The 20,458-nt window shown below is 45.0% G+C and overlaps 1 protein-coding gene across 4 annotated transcripts in view; it reads left to right on the plus strand.

The window, feature by feature from the left end:
- INTS4 (integrator complex subunit 4) overlaps nucleotides 1-20,458 on the plus strand; it is an 80,533-nt gene that overhangs the window by 19,018 nt on the left and 41,057 nt on the right. For all 4 annotated transcript variants that reach the window (XR_004372376.2, XM_075061795.1, XM_032770881.2 and 1 more), the window contains exons 7-15: nucleotides 1,324-1,412; nucleotides 1,729-1,849; nucleotides 2,825-2,896; nucleotides 3,914-4,088; nucleotides 6,612-6,817; nucleotides 8,470-8,612; nucleotides 15,859-15,974; nucleotides 16,650-16,783; nucleotides 17,594-17,751. Coding sequence is in view for 3 of the 4 variants with exons in the window: in XM_075061795.1 (XP_074917896.1) it covers nucleotides 1,324-1,412; nucleotides 1,729-1,849; nucleotides 2,825-2,896; nucleotides 3,914-4,088; nucleotides 6,612-6,817; nucleotides 8,470-8,612; nucleotides 15,859-15,974; nucleotides 16,650-16,783; nucleotides 17,594-17,751 (1,214 nt within the window). In the remaining variant the exon portion in view is untranslated. The remainder of the gene's footprint in view (nucleotides 1-1,323; nucleotides 1,413-1,728; nucleotides 1,850-2,824; nucleotides 2,897-3,913; nucleotides 4,089-6,611; nucleotides 6,818-8,469; nucleotides 8,613-15,858; nucleotides 15,975-16,649; nucleotides 16,784-17,593; nucleotides 17,752-20,458) is intronic.

Consider the following 20,458-nt stretch of genomic DNA (forward strand, 5'->3'; position numbering starts at 1 on the left):
GACCTGTTCTGTCCTTCCGATATATTTTGTACCCCGGAATGATTGTGTCCCATTGATTGCTCTCAGTCCACCAGGTTTCTGTGATGCCTATTATATCAATATCCTCCTTTATCACAAGGCACTCTAGTTCACCCATCTTATTATTTAGACTTCTAGCATTTGAGTACAAGCACTTTAAAAACTTGTCCTTGTTTGTTTGTCTGCCCTTTTCTGATGTGCCAGATTCTTTTTTATGTGATTGTTTATCATCTGATCCAGCGCTTACATTATTCTCTTCCGTCCTTTGTTCCTGACTATAACTTGGAGATTCTCTGTCATCAGAGTCTCCCCTAAGAGATGTCCGATCCACATGCTCCTTTGCAGCAGTCGGCTTTCCTGCATCTCCTAGTTTAAAAACTGCTCTACAACCTGTTTAATGTTTAGTGCCAGCAGCCTGGTTCCACTTTAGTTTAGGTGGAGCCCATCTCTCCTGTACAGGCTCCTCCCATCCCAAAGTTTCCCCAGTTCCTAATGAACATAAACCCCTCCTCTCTACACCATCGTCTCATCCACGCATTGAGACTCTGAAGCTCTGCCTGCCTACCTGTCCCTGCGCGTGGAACTGAGAGCATTTCTGAGAATGCCACCATAGAGCTCCTGGATTTCAGTCTCTTCCGTAGCAGCTGAAATTTGGCTTCCAGGACATCTCTCCTACCCTTCTCTATGTCACTGGTACCTACATGTACCACGACCACCGGCTCCTCGCCAGCACTGCACATAAGTCTATCTAGATGCCTCGAGAGATCTGCAACCTTCTCACCAGGCAGGCAAGTCACCATACGGTTCTCCCGATCATCACAAACCCAGCTATCTGCGTTTCTAATGCTTAATGTACTACTGAAAGGTTCTCATACTATGGTGATAAATGCAGTATAAGAACCTGAACAGAATTAAATAGTTTAATTGATGTTCCAATGAGGATGGGGTCTACCTTCGTGGGTAAGGTTTCAGGATCAAGGCCTATGAAAATTAGAATAATATGGAGTGTAGTCAGTTGTTGTGAGGACAGATGCTGTGCAACATTCTTCACATGTCTCTGTGTAGTTCAGCAAGTCCTAGAGCTCACTTGAGCAGAGCTAACCAATCTGATAAATATTGCACTGAACTTGTGTAATGGACAAAGGTCTGGTAGGACTAGGTTGAGCTAACCAAATGCATTTTGATTCCTAACCTGACCCAGCTGGCATAGAATCTGTACTTTATCATATAAGACAGTTTAATGGAAGCTTAAATGTAAACCTGGTGCAGGGGGTTAAGATTAATATTTGGAAACTTTCCTTTCAGGCTTGCAAACTGCTCTCAGATGATTATGAACAGGTACGCAGCGCTGCAGTTCAGTTGATCTGGGTCCTCAGTCAGCTGTATCCTGAGAGGTATGTGTTGTACTCAAACTGATTAAAAAAGTTATACAGGAAGGGAATAAGCATGCTAGTTCTGAAGGTTTTGTCTTAGAGAAGTCCCTTACGTAGTGGTTTGAAAGGCTATGTATATTAAATGCCTATAGCCTGATAAGCCAAAAAGGGGGGTTGGCATGTTGGACTAGATTACATTTTTTTTTGTTGCTAAGATTCCCTATGTTATATAGTAGTACAGTGCTGTTTATTTCAGTGGCCTTTGTATAAAATGTGTTATTCTTCATGGCAAAGTCTCAGCACAGTGATTTATATTGTGTGCCTTTGTCTTATTAAGCATTGTACCAATCCCTTCTTCCAATGAAGAAATTCGCTTAGTTGATGATGCATTTGGAAAAATATGTCACATGGTCAGTGATGGCTCATGGGTTGTTAGAGTGCAAGCTGCTAAACTGTTGGTAAGTTTCATTGTTATTCTCATGTCCTCTTGGTAGGTCACAGTATGTTGCCTTTTTTGCCTGTGTTTGGGAAAGAAGGATGTGAGAAGAGCATTAATGTTCTGACTATTGTTTACTGGATTTGCTGGTTGATACTGTATATGATGTCAGTGTCTAGATCAATGGATTTCAGCCAAAATTTCAATGCAGTTTTGAGGGGAGAGGTGGAGCTAGCGTATATGCAGATCCATTTGAAAACAGCTTCCCAACTGGGGATTCACAGCTGTTCCCTCCTTTGCGGGGAATGGACTCCTCAGCACAACCAACATCTCATGACCCCCAACATCAAGGCCAGGTTTTTAGATCACTAGCTAGGACCAACTATAGCTAGAGAACAGGAGTACTTGTAGCACCTGAGAGATTAAGAAATTTATTTGAGCGTAATTTGTTAGTCTCTAAACTGCCACAAGTACTCCTGTTCTTTTTGCAGATACAGACTGAGCCCTGGTCCACACTGTGAGGGGTCGACCTAAGATACGCCGACTTCATCTACATGTATCTTAGGTCAACTCACCTGGCCGTGAAGATGGTGGCGAGTCGACCGCTGCTGCTCCCCCGTCGACTCCACTTCCGCCTCTTGCGAGCTGAAGTTCTGGAGTCGACGGAGAGCGTGTTCGGGAATTGCTCTATCCGCGTCTAGACCAGATGTGATAAATCGATCCCTACCCGCCAGTCCGGTGGATAGTGATGACCTGCCCTAGCATGGCTGCTACTCTGAAACCTATAGATAGAAATTGGGTGCTGTGATGAATTGATATGCGGACACTCATAAACTCTTAAAAGCTCCTAAATACTGCAATGATGAGCATTATATAAACCCCTTGAAATACAGAAATGAGTGGTCGCTGTGCTGGGGTGTGTCACTTAGCAGATTCTGTTGTCTTATATTCATAAGCATCTTGGTTCTTCACATAATGAGTTTTTTGTTGTTTTCAGGGATCTATGCAGCAAGTTAGTTCCCATTTCTTGGAGCAGACACTTGACAAGAAGCTGATGTCAGATTTGAGGGTACATAAACCTTGTCTTTTATTATTTTGTCCTCCCCCTTCCCCCCCATATACCTAGCATACTAAAATTGCACAACAGGTATGTTAATGTTGAACATACTTGTTTATCTTTTCCATGCCTCAGGGCAATTGAGAGTTGATTGATCGTGGCAGGTTGACTTTAATCTGAAAGAAAATGAAGCTTAAACTGCTTCATTAGCTTTTGTGTTCTTGTAATAAATCACTCCTGAGGCTGTTGAGGTTTCATAGAGGAGAGAGTGGGATTAGCATGCCATCTTGACACCATCTTGTTTTAGAGCTCTGTTATTTATTGTGAACAGAAAGATTGTGTTCCAGGTTTGGGAATATGCTATAGTACAAGATCTTACAGGATCTCCTTGGCAGTCATTTCAAATGACATAATGCTTAGAATTGGGGTTCTTGTTTTTTTTTTTTTGGTTTTTTTTAAACCCTGACTTTATAGTTGATTCATATAGTGACCTTGGGCAAAATCCTTCTTCTCTTTGGATCAATTTTTCCATCTACAGAATGGCATAACTCATCTGTATCTCACAAGGATGATGGGGCTAATGGAAAGTGAATGTAAGACTTTGTCTGCCCTGAGCAAATGAAGTGTGTTAGGAAACGTGCAGACATTTTGATTAACACATGGTTTAATGCTAATTAGTGTCTAATATAGATGGACAGTCATGTCAAAGTGTTAGAGCTTAACCGCAATTTAACAGGCATAACCAAAGAATCGTGTTTTAACAATATGCTAATTACACCAGGTTAAATATAATTCTTTTCTCAGTGACGACAAAGCACAAAATATTGAGTAATTTTTCAAATAAGAGGAGGATAGCTTTCATGTCTCTCAGCAATTGCATCTCTTCCTCCTATCATTGTTGAAGGCTCTTGCTATAATCTTGTTATAGAACCAGAGCAAGTCAGTTTAATGCACCAATAGTTCCTTTAAAATGTAATAGTCTTTGTGATATATCTGGGTTGTAATCAATCATAATATTTGCTTTCACAGCGGAAGCGCACTGCGCATGAACGAGCCAAAGAGCTTTACAGCTCTGGGGAGTTTTCAAGCGGCAGAAAATGGGGAGATGATGCACCCAAAGAAGAAATAGACACAGGCGCTGTGAACTTGATTGAATCGGGAGCTTGTGGGGCTTTTGTTCATGGCCTGGAAGATGAAATGTATGGTGAGTGTTAACTTTGTATGTGGCAGCCAAAGAGGATTTGAATATAAGGTGTCTAACATACATGATAATGTAGCCTTCCAAAATTCATGTTGCTCGGAACAGATCCTTCTTTTTTTTTTTAAAAGAAAAACAAGTGACTAATATATTGCAAGGCCTTTCTGTTTTTTGTTTTTTTCTTATTACCCTCTCGGTGAGGGTGAGCAAGTAGATTTTGTTCCCGGTTGGTAAATATTCATGACTTTGCAAGACTGAATTAATATTAGCTCAGCACTTTGGACAGGCAAAGCATTCTGTATTAGAGTACCGTGAAATCAATCATTTTTTACAAGCAGTTAATTTAGGTACGTGTGTGGGGGAAAAGAGTGCCTACTTCTACTGTTCAGGGACCAGATCCAGCTCCCAGTAGGTGGTTTTTATTGACTTCAGTAAGGTAGATTGGGTCCTAAATTGGAAACTTTTTTTAATTGCTGGAAATTGACAGATTCTCTAGAGTCTAGAGAAAAGGGAAACTACGTTAATCTTACAACAATTTAAAGCATGTTCGTCCTCTCTCACTGTAAATAGTTTTAACAGAGTTGGCCAGCGATAGTTTGGAGCACAGCATTGGGACCCAAGCCCTGGAGTTCTAAACTTGGTTATGACACTGACCTTGTTGATGGGACTTATCAAGGTCACTTCACCTCTCTGCCCCAGCTTCCACATCTGTGAATTGAGAATAATTCTTACTCCTTGTATCTCCATGGGGCAATTGAGAGGGTTAATGTTAGTGAAGTGCCTTGAAGCTGAAAATTTCTGTGAGCTGTAATTGCTGATTGTTGCTTTTAAAACTTATAGCATGGATGGAGCAACATTAGAAAATACAGGGAGTGCTCTAAAGAGTATCTCTGTAAAATCACATTGTAAAGATGGTTTGTTGCTCTATGACTTCTTTATTAGGTTTGCTCATTTTGCAATTAAAATTACATGGTATTTCTGTCAAAATCTTTCTGGGATGTGAAAAATAACCTTGGTTCTCTCTGGCTTAATAATAAAGATTTTTCCCTTGGAACAATTCTGATTTCCATACCACAATATCTGTCACATAGATTTTTCACTCTGCAGTGCCAAAGGTAGCATTTCTATCAATGAAGAAAGTGATTGACTCAGAATACACACTGATCTGGTGAACTGATGTGGAAATTAATTATTTACACAGACACCCCTCTGACCATTACTGCACTTTAAGTGCTACTGTCTGCAGTCCCACCTTATACACCTCATTGCAGCCTTCCCATGCACTGATTTTTAATCTGCATCTTAGTCTGCCTCGTCAGAGCAGTATCAGTTAAATGGGTTTTAATCTCTGCTGCCTTGACTGTAGTGAGCAGGTTGGTGGATGAGGGGAAAGGATCTATAAGTAAATAAGCAGACATTTTACTGTGATAGTATTTTTTCCAGTTAATCAGAGGCATCAGGAATCACATCATGTTTTTCAAGAACAATAGGCCTAACATGCTACATTTGCAAGTTTTAATTCAGTGTTTTCAAGCTGAACTTTTTTGGATGAAAAATAGAAATATCTTATAACATGTCAGATTTGCTTCTGTTGTTTTTATGACCGCTATTCACAAAAGCTTGCAGAAACTAGATGAGAGAGTCTTTTGCCTTCATTTAGTGGATTACAAGTGGAGGTACTTCAAATACCTACAGTGTTTTTTACAGCATGAATACATGTTGGCTGTTTGGCTATCCCCTCTGGTCTTTCTAAGAACATGCGTATTAATCATTCACATGGTACCTCTTCCCTTCTGAGGGATCACATAGCTCTAAACAAAGGACTCTCAAACTTCATTGCACCACAACCCCCTTCTGACAACAAAAATTACTACAGGACCCCATGAGGGGGGAAGCAAAGTCAAAGCCCCACTTTCCCCGGGCGGGGGACCAAAGCTGAAGCCCAAGGGCTTCAGCCCCAGGCAGGGGGCCTGTAACCTGAGCGCTTGGGCTTGGGCCCCAAACCCCAGCAAGTCTAAGCCGACCTGGCGACCCAATTAAAACGAGGTCGCAACCCACTTTGGGATCTCGACCCACAGTTTGAGAACCACTGCAGGGTTCATTTCTTCTGCTATTGAAACAGTCACCCTGGGGTGAAATGTAACGTTTGTAGAGAACTACACAGCAAGCGAAGGAAGGATGTGAAGAACACTCTAGACAATTGAAATGGCAGGAAGACTACAGGGATGCAGAAAGTAATTATTCAAACCCTTACTCCTGCAAAACACATCTTGGCTCTAATAATCTAATAATAATTTTTTTTTTTTCCTCACCTGAAAATACCTTCAGTGTCACTTCAAATGGTAGCTTGTGCTGTTCAGAACTGGAGTGAGTGGTACCTAACTGAATCACCAGAGCTGTCTCTAGATTCTCCTTAATGGTCTCCTATCGAAATTCTTACCCTTGCGTAGCTTGAGGTCTGGCCACTAGGTGATATAGCTTTTGACTAGTATTAAAAATAACCAAAATAAGATTTTTTCCTTCTTTCAGAGGTTCGGATTGCTGCAGTTGAGGCCCTCTGTATGCTGGCTCAGTCTTCACAGTCTTTTGCAGAGAAGTGTCTTGATTTTCTAGTAGACATGTTTAATGATGAGATCGAAGAGGTAAGATTGCAGTCGATACACACAATGAGAAAAATCTCCAACAACATAACACTGCGAGAGGACCAGCTCGATACCGTGCTAGCTGTCTTGGAGGCAAGTGTTCTCTTTGGAAAGAGCTTCCCATGGTCATTGTCTTTGATCTCCTAGAATTTATTACCTTTGATTTTTATATGAAAAGTCAAGATATATGCTGATACAGAGTATGGTCTAAACTGTCAAAAAAGCTAAATTTGGATACCCAATAATCAAGGCACCTAAAATCACTAATCATATTTGAAAATTTAGTCCTACATCTTTTTTTGTTGTTTGTATTTCTGTGCTGATTTATCATTCATGTTATGCCAGCTGAAATGTGATAATTGATGCTTTATATCGCATCTCTGATCCTGAAGGATTTCCGAGCACTTTGGCTAATACATTCCTTGTGATCCCCATGCCTGACCTTGCATGCAATGCTTTCATTGTCTCTCTCAAGCTCCTCCTTAGGACACACTTTCTTTGTGAAGTTTTGTCCACTCAGCAATGTTATTTTATTGAAAAAAAAAAAAAAAAAAAGACAAACACTGAATATTCTGCACAGCCCTGTGGTACTTCCACCCTTTAATCACCTATTGCACTATCTGTGTTTAGTTAGACTGAGATTCTTAACACCAGGGCTTCTGTTTCTTCTCATGGTGTTGGTGTTCAGCAAATCGTAAATAAAAGAAAAAAAAATCTACCACTGAAATTCAGCCACCTCTGGAGCAGAACACAAAAGCTTTTCAACAGCACACAGTAACGCTGCATAAGTACTGGTAAAGAGGAAGAATGTGTGCATTTGAAACTACAGAGTGTATTTTAGGCAGGCAGAATGTATTTTTTCAAATCGGAATTCAGCTATGGCACAATAGTAAACACTTATATAAATAGAGCTATAGGACTTCCATGTTACGGTGTATGTGAAAGGTGACACTTCTGGCAGCAAAGCTTCTTGAACTATTTTTCTGTCTCTCATTTTTGTAGTCACCTTTTAATTGTGGGATTTCATATTTATTGTCTAATTGGATTCCAATATCAAGCTTTGTGCAGTTCAAAAGTAAAAAGATCCACCCCTGACTGCCAGCCTGGAAAACTCAACATAGGAACTGAGAGTCATGCTTGGCTCTGTTCATCTCATACATCATCTCCAATAATAGATTTTGCAGGTCAGAATATGGCCTTCAGTGACACCTTTGCAAACCCATTTAAGACTGCCTGGGGCATAACTTTTTTGACTGAATTGAATGGGAATTTTGCCTGATTAAGGGCCTGCAGGTTTTAGCTTCAAATGCTGAATAAAGGAACACTTCTTCCTAAATGGCTAAATGTAGTTTTCAGCCATCATCTACTTGGCCAGGCAGTAATTACCCAGCACCTCTAAATATCTACGAGAGACTTTGTGCCTGAGGATACCGGTTGGTATATTTACCACTCCTACTGAATTTCATTTGAGAGAGTGAAGAGTGGAAAAGTTTTCATCCGTGAAAGGAAGCACATGTGTAAGTGAGACATCTTGGCTGTGTTCAAAAGAAACAGAGCCTGCAGCAGTTGGGCTGGACTGCTGTTCCTCTGGGTTTTGCTGTAACCTACTAGAAATAGACATTGGGTTTAGGGAATCTGTGGGAATAATTCTACAAGCCAAGTAAAAAAATCAATATATTTATAATATATGTATATATACATATACACACATGTACATGCTAATAGTCAGAGCTCTTGGTTTTTAGGATTCCTCCCGAGACATTCGGGAAGCACTTCATGAACTACTGTGCTGCACAAATGTCTCGACTAAAGAAGGCATTCATCTTGCATTGGTAGAGCTGCTGAAAAACCTAACCAAATATCCTACTGACAGAGAGTCCATATGGAAGTAAGTATTGCTTTTCTACACGCTTCTTGCTTGTCCACTTTTCTTAGCTTTTTTATTTATTCTAATAGCCAAGCCCTAAAGCCAGTAAATGTTATATTTAGCTGAGGGTACAGTTGCTACTCATGTGATTTCTTGTTATCCTGTAAATATTCTGAACAGAAGTGGTACTAAGCATTTTTCACACTGACATCTGAAATAGAGATTCTTCTTTGAGCGCTTGTTCATGTCATTTCCAATCAGATGTGAGCATGCTGCATGCATAGTTGTCAGAAAGTTTTCCCTTAGCAGTTCCTGTCGGGTTGGGTGTGGAGCACCGTGGAGTGGCGCCTGTATGGCACTCAGTATATGACCCTACCAACCCAGCCCCTCATCAGTTCCTTCTTACTGCCAGTGACAGTCATTGGAACTGTGGTCGCTTGCCTAGCAAGAGCTTCCCTTAGCGTTCTTTCATATAGTTAGCTTAGCCTAGTTTAGTTGTAGTTAGTCTTAGTTGTTAGTGTGTATATATTGTATATAGTGAGGTTTGGGAGTGGGGCGTGCCGTGAGCCCAAGGCTTTAAACCCGGCGGAACCTGCAGCAAACCTATGCCAACGAGCAACCCCCACAACTTGTGTCTGAGGCGTCTGGGGGAGACGCACAGATAGATAGCTGCAAGATCTGCAGGGCTTTCCACCCCAGAACTAAAAAGGAGCAAGATTTCCGATTGAAGCCGTTGCTCATGTAATCCGCCCTTCGTCCCCAGTCTGCTGCGGACTGCCAGGACCCCCCACCGAGCGCATCCATACAGAGTGCCCCGGCATTGTTGTGTGACACAGTGCCAAGGAAGGACTTTAGTCTAAGAGACACTCGGCACGGCGCTGTCTGGTTTCGCAGTATGCTCAGACAACCAGGCACCGTTTGCATTCACCGATGCTGTACAAGCGGCATAGACAAGCTGACAGGGGGCGCTCCTCGGCGCAGAAAACAGCGGGACCTGCAGATGTGATACCAGGGCATCCTGTGAAGGAGCCCTCGGTGTCTAGGCAACAAGAGTCAGCACCATAAACTTTGGTTCCCAAGAGGGGACCGTCGAGTATAGTGCACAGTGATTCCCGGGATGGGCACTGCCAGGTGGAGGAGTTGGAGTTACCATCCACCCCGGACACTTTTGAAGCTGTCAGAGACTTGATAGAGATGACGGCTCCTCCGTCCCCAGCGATCGGAGGCCATCTAGAGGCAAGCTGGCCATGATGCAGCAGTCACCCTCTCCGGCCTGGCGCCGTTCGCCTTAGCACTGCTCCAGTTCACCATCCACAAGTCACCATTCTCCAGCAGCGGACTCTGCAAAGGGTTCTCCGGCACCAGTGGCATGATGCTCCCTGGCACCGATGAGGGAGCAGCAGTGATCCCCGGCTCTGAGAGAGGACCAGGACTGTACCCTCGGCACCAGTACCCAGCAACAGATCTAAGACACCAGTCCCTAACACTGGATTCCTGGTTTCAGTCCCTGGCCATCTTGACACCTGGCCCCTGCATTATCAACATGGCGCAGGTCCCTGGCACAGCACTATGTGGCATCACTGTGGTCATCTCAGTCGAGATCCATGTCTTCGGACTCAGATGGTGACTTGCACTATTCCCATCGCAGCAGGCACTGATCCAACAAGTGACAGAGGGAGGTGCCAATGGCAAGACAACCCCCAGTGGCAGCCTCCGGCACAATGGCCTTTTTGGACCTCCTGGGCTTACCACAGGCTCAGGGCTCCTCTTCCAGGGGCTCCCATTTGGTGGCCTCGGAGCACCAACCATCCCAGATAGCCAAAGACTGGCCTATGCCCCGTGGTTCCGAGGTGACCTTGGCACAAGCCCCACAGCCAGCCCAGGTCGCCTCCAAGGCACAACCCATTGCAAGGCCAGGCTACTACCGCCTTGGCTACGGTAGCCACAGGACCCCAGATGCTGAACAGGAAGAGGGCAGTGAGCCAGAGGGTCAGGAGGACCATGTACCACCTCTGGTGTCCTCATCTTCATCCCCGGATGAAGTGGTGGCGGGAGCTTCAACCTTGGGCCCTCCCCCAATTAACCACAGGATCCACGGCCAGAGGGATCGTCCAGGGTAGCTCTGCCACTAATAAAAATTATCCAGAGCAATATTAAGACTCTCTGGCAGACCACTGCCTCAATTTTGCCCACTGCCATAGGGGTAGAGCACAAGTACTTCGTTCCCTCCAAGGGGTACGAGTACATGTTCTCTCATCCGCAAGCATGCTCCCTGGTAATGTTGGCAGTGAATGAGAAAGAGCTGGGCAGCAAGGGCCGACCCCTAAATCCAAGGAGTGGAAAAGGATGGACCTTTTTGGCAGGAAAATCTACACAACTGAGGGCCTGCGCTTGAGGATAGCTAACCAGCAAACTATCTTTAGCAGGTACATCTTCAACTCGTGGGTCTCTATGTTGAAGTTTAAGGAGCTGATTCCACCAGATTCCAGAGCAGAGTTCTCGATGATCATTGATGAAGGAAAGGCAGTGGTGTGTAGCTCTCTCCAGGCTTCACTGGACTCTGCAGACTCAGCATCCTTTCCGCAGGAATAGCCATGAGGAGGAGCTCATGGCTACATGGGTCCAGATTGCCCCTCAAGCTGCAGTAAACCCTGCAGGACCTACCGTTTGAAGGCACAGGTTTATTTTCGGAGCAAACAGACTCCAAGCTGCATAGTCTCAAAGACTTCCTGGCAACTGTGAAGTTATTGGGTATGCACACCCAGGCAACCCAACGACAACATTTCAAGCCCCAACTGCAACAGCAGCGCCCATGTTCTCCTCGGCCGAGGCAGGATTTTTATAAGCATAGGGGCAGGAACAGCAGGAGCAAACCTGGCAGGGGAGGGATAGCTCAATGGTTTGAGCATTGGCTTCCTAAACCCAGGGTTGTGAGCTCAATCCTTGAGGGGCCCATTTGGGGCAAAAATCTGGGGATTGGTCCTGCTTTGAGCAAGGGGTTGGACTAGATGACCTCCTGAGGTCCCTTCCAACTCTGATATTCTTAAAACAAACAAACAACCTTTCCAATCCCCCTTCTGGGAGGGCCAAGGTCCAACCAAACCTTCAAAGGGCTGTAAAAAGGCCTTTTGAAGATGCGCCCGAGAATGGTGCACCTGCTGTTACACTGGATCTTCCCCCTGTTTTATGAATCGTCTGTCCCACTTCTACCATGCTTGGTCCCAAATAACATCAGTCTGCTGGGTCCTTTGCGCGGTAGAAGTGGGATATTATCTCCAATTCTGCTGCTGCTCCCGTCCTGCCCACCTCCCTTCCCCATTCCTCTTCAGGAACCCTTCTCACAAGCAACTCCTTATCTAGGAGGTGCAGACACTCCACGCAACAGGGGCAGTGAAGGAGGTTCTTTAGGAGCTACGGAGCAAGGGATTACATTCCCGCTATTTCCTAATCCCCAGAGCTAAGGGGTGGGGGAATCTCAGACTCATCCTAGACCTGCGAGGACTCAACAGATTCATGATGAAGTTAAAGTTCTGCACGGTCTCCCTAAGTACAGTTATCTCTTCCCTGGATCCAGAAGACTGGTACGCTGCCCTCAACACGAAAGAGGCATACTTTCATATAGCTATTCAACCTGCACACAGACGATTTCTATGGTTTGGGGTCAACCAAAAACATTATCAGTTCACGGTCTTCCACTTTGGCCTGTTAACAGCCCCCCGAGTGTTCACCAAGTGCATGTCAGTGGTAGCAGCCTTCCTCCATAGGAGGCAGGTGCAGGTATATCCCTACCTTGATGACTGGCTACTATGGGGGTCCTTCAGGTACAGTCTCAAGTCCAATTAGTCAGATCCACTTTTGAGAGATTAGGACGACTCCTCAACATCAACAAGTCAACCTTATCACTGACCCAAAGAATAGAATTTATCGGGGCGGTGCTGGTCTCAGTACAGGCAAGGGCGTTCCTGCCAGAGACCCAGTTCCCAGCCATAGCAGACATTATTCAGAACCTCAGGGGATGCCTTAGTCTCCTTGGCCACATGGTGGCCTACACTTACGTGATCTTCCATGGTAGACTGAAGCTCAGGCCACACCAAGCTCATAGTCGTCACGGTGCCAGGGCAAGTACTCGAGTCCCTCCAGTGGTGACTCGACCCCTGGGCAGTCTGCGAGGAAGTCCCATTCAACAGCCCCCAGCCCTCTTTGTCCCTTGTAATATGTGTTTGCTCTGGGGTGGGGCGCACGTTTGGGAGACATACAAACAAAGGGTCTATGGTCATGGGAGGAGCTTCCCCTTCATATCAGCATCAAGGAACTCAGGGCAGTACGGTTATCATGCCAAATCTTTCAGGCCCGACCTATGAGGTCAGTGCATGGCAGTGATGATGGATAATACCACTTCCATGTTTTACATCAACAAGCAGGGTGGAGGCCATTCCTTCCCCGCATGTTGAGAAGCCCTCCAGCTGTGAGAGTTTTGCATAGCCCACTCCATTCACCTGGAGGCGTCCTATCTCCCAGGAGTGCAGAACGAACTAGCAGACCACCTCAGCAGATTGTTCTGCAATCATGAGTGGTCCATCCAGCCAGTTGTCACAACACTCCATCTTCCAAGGGTGGGGGTTTCCCCAGCTCCTGTTCACCACCAGGAGCAACAGGAAGTATCCAATGTTCTGCTCCTTCCAGCATCGCCGTCCTGGCTCAATCATGGACATGTTCCTGCTTCCCTGGGGAGGCCACCTGTTGTATGCTTTTCCTTCCGATCCCTCTTGTACACAAGGTACTTCTACTCAAGATCCACAGGGACAGAGCAGAGGTAATTCTGGTGGCCCTGACAACACTGGTACACCACGCTTCTGGAGCTGTCAGTGAACACTCCGATCAAGTTACCACTGCATCCCGATCTGATCACTCAGGACAACAGCCGCCTTCACTACCAGACCTCCTGGTCCCTCCATCTCACAGCCTGGAAGCTTCATGGTTAAAACCTATGGAGCTTCTGTGCTCAGAACCAGTAAGGGAGGTCCTACTTGTCAGTAGGAAACCATCTACTAGGGCCACATATCTAGCTAAGTGAAAAAGGTAAGCTGCTGGGCATACCAGCAAGTGAACACCTCCACTACAGGTGTCTCTACTTCTCATTCTAAAACAACAAGAACTGGCAGTGTCATCCATCAAGGTACATCTCGCTGCTATCTCAGCCTTCCACCCGGGAGCGTCTGGCAGAGCTGTATTTGCTATTCCCATGGTAGGCTATTTCCTCAAGGGTTTGGAACGCCTACATCCTCAGACCAGACAGCCTGTCCCAGTGTGGGACCTCAGTCTGGTCCTCTCCAAATTAATGAGGCTCCGTTTTAAGCCAATAGTGACTTGCTTCCTTCTCTATCTATCGTGGAAGGTAGCCTTCCTGGTGGCCATCACGTCAGATAGGAGGGTGTCAGAGCTAAAGGCCTTTACCTTCGGGCCACTCTACACTGTCTTCCAGAAGGATAAGGTCAACTAAGGCCTCACCCAGCTTTTCTTCCCAAGGTAGTGTCACTCTTTCATACTAGCCAAAACATTTTTCTACCTGTCTTCTATCCTCAGCCTCATGCCAGTAGCCGTAAGCAGAGCCTACACTCATTTGACATTTGGTGAGTGCTAGCATTCTACATCGAGCGCACTAAGCCGTTCAGGAAGTCAAATCAGTTGTTCATAGCGGTAGCAGACCAGATGAAAGGACTCCTAGTCTCATCTCAAAGAATATCTTCCTGGATCACGTCCTGCATCTCACATGCTATGAGCTGGTCAAGATCCCAGCCCTGGCACTTACGGCACATTCCATGAGGGCACACGCCTAGGCCTCATCAGTAGCATTCCTGGCCCAAGTCCCGATGCAAGAAATTTGCAGGGTAGCAACGTGGTCCTTGGTGCTTATGTTCACCTCTCATTATGCGATTACTCAGCACGCCATAGATGATGCAGCATTCATCAGAGCGGTGCTCCCATCAGCAATTCCTTAACTCCGACCTCACTTCCAGCGTAGAGCATTGGGAGTCACCTGATTGGAATTGACACGAACAAGCACTCGAAGAAGAAAAAATGATTACTCGCTTTCTCATAACTGCTGTTTCTCGAGATGTGTTACCCATGTCCATTCCAATACCCGCCCTCCTACCCCTCTGTCGGAGTAGCCGACAAGAAGGAACTGAGGAGGGGCCAGGTCGGCAGGGTCATATATTGGAGCCCCATAGAGTGGCACTTTCATGGGGCTCACAGCTGACCGACTGGGAGCTGCTAAGGGAAAACTTTCCGATGACTGTGCACGCAATGCGCACACACCTGATTGGAATGGACATGAACAACACATCTTGACGAATAACAGTCAGGAGAAGGTAACCATTTTTTCTACCTGCATATGTGCTTGTCTGCTTGCATAAAGGAGAATCTCACTAAGGACCATTCTAGTGACCAAATTATAAACAACCACTTGAAAGTATTCACATGGTTTCCAGTAAAGTTTAGTTCAACCTAAAAAGTAACCTCTACTAAACCATATATTTCTGGTTACTTAAAATATTCTACTAAATATTGGCTTTGTTACCTTGTTTTTTTTTATCCTATTATACCAGTTGACAGCTATATTGTTTATGGGCACACTGTGCTTTTGGCATGGGGAGGGTTCTACTTGAGCTCCATAGCAAACATTGATTTACATGTACAATACCCAAGAGAGTTGCTTTGCATTTTTTAAAATGGAAGCAACAAGCAAGTTAATACTATAGAAAATGTGGATTCAAATTGAACTTTTTTTTCCCCCTTAGAAACATTTATTTTTAACTGCTTTTTCCAAAAGCCTCTTACAGCATATTCTGGATACTTTAACAAAAAAGAAAAGAAAAGATTGGTAAAGATGGCATGGTTATTCATTTTTGTAACATAGCAACCCAAAATTTTGTTTGGTATTTTGCAGCAAGACAGGTTCCTACTCCCAAAATGATTACAGTTTAAGTAGACTGTGTTAATTATTGCTCCCTTTTTTTTCTAGTTATGTTTTTCAAGCTATATTTTCAGTTTCATTAACATTTGAAGGGGTCCAGCAAAACTGACTGTTAGTTCTTCAGATTGTGTCATTGGATGTGTATGCGCAGTGCCTTAACTCTCTGGGGTCCTGATTCTGATTGGGCCCTTTGGGGCTATTGTAATATAAATGTGAAATAGTATTAATAACACCACTGTTTTTGTTAAATCTTCCTTTATTCAGAAGTGTTCTTAACCTATGTATTTTCAGGTGCTTAAAGTTCCTGGGATGCAGGCATCCTACTCTGGTGCTTCCACTGGTCCCAGAGCTGCTGAGTACACATCCGTTTTTTGACACCCCAGAACCTGACATGGATGACCCAGCCTGTATCTTTTTTTTTTTTTTTTTTTTTTTTTTTTTTGCTGTCGGACAAAAACTTCTTGCTGACTTTGGTAGAATATTAGAAAAATATGTATAATTAATTAGATCATTGTTCTGCTTCATATTAAAGTAAACTCTTACAGCTATTTCAGTATGCAGTGTTGGTGTAACCATGTTGGTCCCAGGGTATTAGAGAGACAGGGTGGGTGATGGTAATATTTTGTATTGGACCAACTTCCACTTAAGCCGTGCACTTATGGATAAGATTGCCCCGTCAATTAGATAGATAACCAGATAGATAATGCAGTTAATTGAATACATTTGTCCTTTTGAGTAAAGGCTTGGAGAAAGTTGGGTAAAGAGGACTCCATTTGAGTTAAATTGTTTCTCTTACTCCAGTCCAAAATATGTTAGTTTACAAAATCTTCTTCACATTACTTCCTAACTATAACTGGTTGATGCTGGTGCTGTCCTTGCACCGGTCTGTCAGCGGAGCATACTGTAACATAGTACCTAGTATCTAGGCAGAGAGCTGTTATGATTTTTTGCTCAGCATTCTTCTCCTGTTGTACAGAACTTTATAAATAATCTCCAGTAAAGGAAGTGTCCAATGTTTTTAACTTGCTACCCATGAGGAATCTGAAAATGACCATTTTTTACTTAACATCCCACTTCAATAGATATTGCTGTTCTGGTTCTCATTTTTAATGCTGCTAAAACTTGCCCAACAATGCCAGCGCTGTTCTCGGATCATACTTTCAGACACTACGCCTATCTTCGTGACAGTCTCTCTCATCTTGTCCCTCCATTGAGAGTAAGTTGTTTTAGGGGCAACCAATCGTTCTCTCAGTTGCGGTGAATATTTAGGAAGAACAATGTTCACTTGCCACTGGTGTAACTTTTTGTTTTCAGAAGACTGATTTTCCTTCAGTGGGGTGAATGCTGCTGTATTTGTGAAGTGCGTGTATGAAATATTAACTCATTACAGTGTGGATTGTGTAATATTTTGGCGTGTCTGAGAGAATAATCAACATATTTTTCCATATGAAAGAGAAGAGTATAATCTACTGGATAGAAAAGGTGACTAGGAGGCAGGACTCTTGAGTTCTTTTCACTGCTCTGCAGCAACTGGCTGAAATTCACCTCTTTGCAGAGGACCTGCAACAAGGCCCCTGCTTGACATCAGTTCCACTTAAGCCCTGTACTTATGGATAAGATTGCCCTGTCAAGCTGTATGCCCCCATACCGCATTGACCTATTGTGTGCCCTCTACATGGGGGAGAATTTCACAGTGTGCGATCTTGGCAAAGACACGTTAACAGCACTGTGTGTCTCTATCCTTGTTTTATATATGGGGACGCCACCTTTTCAGGGGTTGAAGTTTAACTGTAGAGTGCATTGAGATCCTTGGATGAGGCGGGGTCTCTAGAACTGCAAAGTGTTTATATAATGAAGATGTGAAACTGAAGGCATTGATGCAAATTCTGAACTAGAAAAGTATGTTGTAGTTCGCACTTTGTAGAATTCTTGTTTAAATGGTGACGCCCAAAATTATGACCAAGTGAATTTTGTCATCTGGATTTAGCTTTTTTGTTTTTATTTGTTGTTTTTCCTTTTTGCTCAGTTGCCAGGTAGAAAACTAGTATCCTCCCCTGTTTCCCCCAGTGTTACCCCCCATGAAGATCCTTCCCAGCAGTTCCTGCAGCAGAGTCTTGAGAGAGTTTACAGTCTTCAGCACCTAGACCCACAGAGCACCCAGGAGCTGCTTGAATTCACCATTCGGTAAGGCTGTGTACTTCTCAGCGTTTTGAGATCTAGTGATGAAAGTGAGAGTGGTGTAGGAGCAGTAGTATTAATCATGGTCAGAAGAATTGTTATAATTCCCAGCTCTCTGAAATGCCTACGGTGGTTCTAGATGGTTCATGTCCCAGTTTGGGCTCTTAGACCGAACCCTCTGAAGAGAATGTTGTGAACAAGATTAGGCCCATGTGAAGTGAAATGAGTGGTCCCAGACTTATTTCTGCTCAGTTGCAATTGACACCTTTGAAAGTCTCAGTAGGGGCCATTGCTTTAACAGGCATGTAGACTGAACTACCATCTTGTATTTGCAGAGAAGGTCCTTCCAGGACAGGATAACGTTGGGGAAACTTGCACTTCACAGAACAGGAGCAGCGCAGACAGGCAGGGCCGCATTAATGCAGGGGCTTTAGGGTTTCGGACTAAGGGGGGCCTTGCAGGTCCACGGGCCAGATGTTGCCGGCTGCTTCTTTTCATCCGGCCCGCGGCAAGTCTCAGTGCCGCTGGACACCAGTTCCCGAGCCTCAGCGCCCACCGGGCTGGAGCTGCAAGTGCCAGCTCACTGATGTGCCCCTGCGGCCCCTAGGTGAGGGGTGTTCAGGGAATCTCTGCACACTGCCCCCAGCACTGGCTTTGCAGCTCCCTTTGGCTAGGTACCGCAGCCAATGGGAACTGCGAGGGCGGCGCTTGCAGGCATGGGCAGTGTGCATCGTGCAGAGCGGCCTGGCCCCTGTGCCTAGGGGCCGGACATGCCAGTCACCTCAGGGAGCAGAGCAGCTTGGAGCCAGGACAGACAGGAATCCTGCCTTAGCCTTGCTGCACTGCTGACCAGGAGCCACCCAACGTAAACACCTCCTGGCCGGAGCATGCACCCTGCACCCCCCTCCTGCACTCCCACCCCAGCCCAGAGCCACCTCCTGCACCACAACCCCCTGTCCCAGCTCTGAGGCCCCTCCTGCACCCAAATGCCCCCCCCCCCCCAAGCCTGCACCCTGGACCCACCTGCTGCACCCCAACCTCCTGTCCCGTCCCTGGCTCCAACCCAGAGCCTCCCCCCACCAGCTGGAGCTGCACCCCTCCCATACCCCAGTCCCCACCCCTGAGCCCACTCCCCCACTCCAAACCCCGAGGGGCCTCACGAAATCTAATAGCCCCGGGCCCACAGGCAGGGGATAAATAGGACTTCAGTCTCTAGGGTGATCAATAATATCCATGGGTTCTTTGCTCAGTGGCCCACTCTGGATCACTCATTGTGACCCTTTCGGTTCAATTTTTGTCCCCTATGCTCCATTGATTTTTGAGTTCTGTGGCCCCTCACTCACTGGAGATTGCAGATTTCCACTGCTCGGTGGGTTCTGCCCACCAGTCCCAGTCGTCAAATAGTCTCGTCCTGTTCACCCATACTAAATTCACAGGAGAGATTTCCCCCCAAATAGGCAATGTTGTTATGCTCCACAGTCTGCCTTGGTATAGATAAGAATTCAGTATGGCTTTTAAATGAAGGTTTTGTGCTGCCTTTTCCATTTCCAATTCAGCTACTGATTGATTGATTGATTTTGCATGAACAAAAGACTTGGAAAGAATTTTTTTCCCTGCGCCTTGTCTCCTGGACAGGAAAAGGATCCTTAGTTGAGAGGCAGGAAAGTACTGGACAATGCAATGAAAAAGATCTCAAATGTGGATGCAGTGTTCCATACAGGTTTATTTTCTCTCCCAACTTATCTTTGCTGACTTGTAGCCATAAATCACCTTTACAGCTACCCAGTGTAAGGACTAAACAGTGTGGTATTCATTATTTGAAACATGAATGTGAAAGGTGGATGATACGTTTCTGGTCCCTGGCTGTTCAGAAGCTGCTGTACACGGAATAAAAATTGTCTTGGGAATGTTTTAGGAACTAAATGTTGTGGCTGTGTGGAAGTGATTTCTTAGCAGAACATCTGAAATCTCTGAAGCACAAAACAGCTATAGAAATCTCATAGGAGCTGTGAATGCTTCCCTAAGCTGGCAACAAGACACACTTCTGGTGTGTGTATGTGGCAGAGGGCCACATGCAGCTTGTGCAAAGAGACAGCTTAATCAGGAGACAGCATAGCTGTGCATTGGGAATTAATGTAAACTATCTCCATGTCTGCCTTTCTTCTGTGACTGCAGCCAGTACTGCAGTCCAAGGACTGTACTAAACTCCTTGCCCTTTGGCTTTTTTTGGGAGGGGAGGGAGGGACTTCTGTGCTTTTTAAAATATATCGAAACAAATTTGTTCTACTATGGGATTTTTTTGGAGTGGACAAGAGGCTGCCATCTTGACTGTTGGGTGGGGAGGGGTGGAGAGAGTTCCTGGCAGTAGGCTTCCTCCTTTCTTGTAATTACTGTTAGCTGGGGAAGCCATTTTCCTTTCAGCCCAGTGAGGTGGTGTTCCTTAGTGCTCAGAGCACATGACTGAGAGTGGAGGTATCACAGGTTTTTTAGCCAGTCACTTAACATCTCTGATATCTGTGCCTCAGTTTCTTTATCCGTACAGTGGAGATCATGTTTATCTTGCAAGGAAACTCTCACGGGAGAGTGCATCCGTTACTTTGTTCGAAGCTCCTGAAATGTGTTGAATTTCAAAATCAAAATCTTGGAGAGCTAGACTCCAACGAAGAAGTTTCTTGTTGTTCCCTTTGGCTGTATGAAGCCACTGTAGCGCAGC

This window comes from Chelonoidis abingdonii, chromosome 1 (assembly GCF_003597395.2).
Source record: "Chelonoidis abingdonii isolate Lonesome George chromosome 1, CheloAbing_2.0, whole genome shotgun sequence".
In the NCBI taxonomy this organism is placed as follows: Eukaryota; Metazoa; Chordata; order Testudines; family Testudinidae; genus Chelonoidis; species Chelonoidis abingdonii.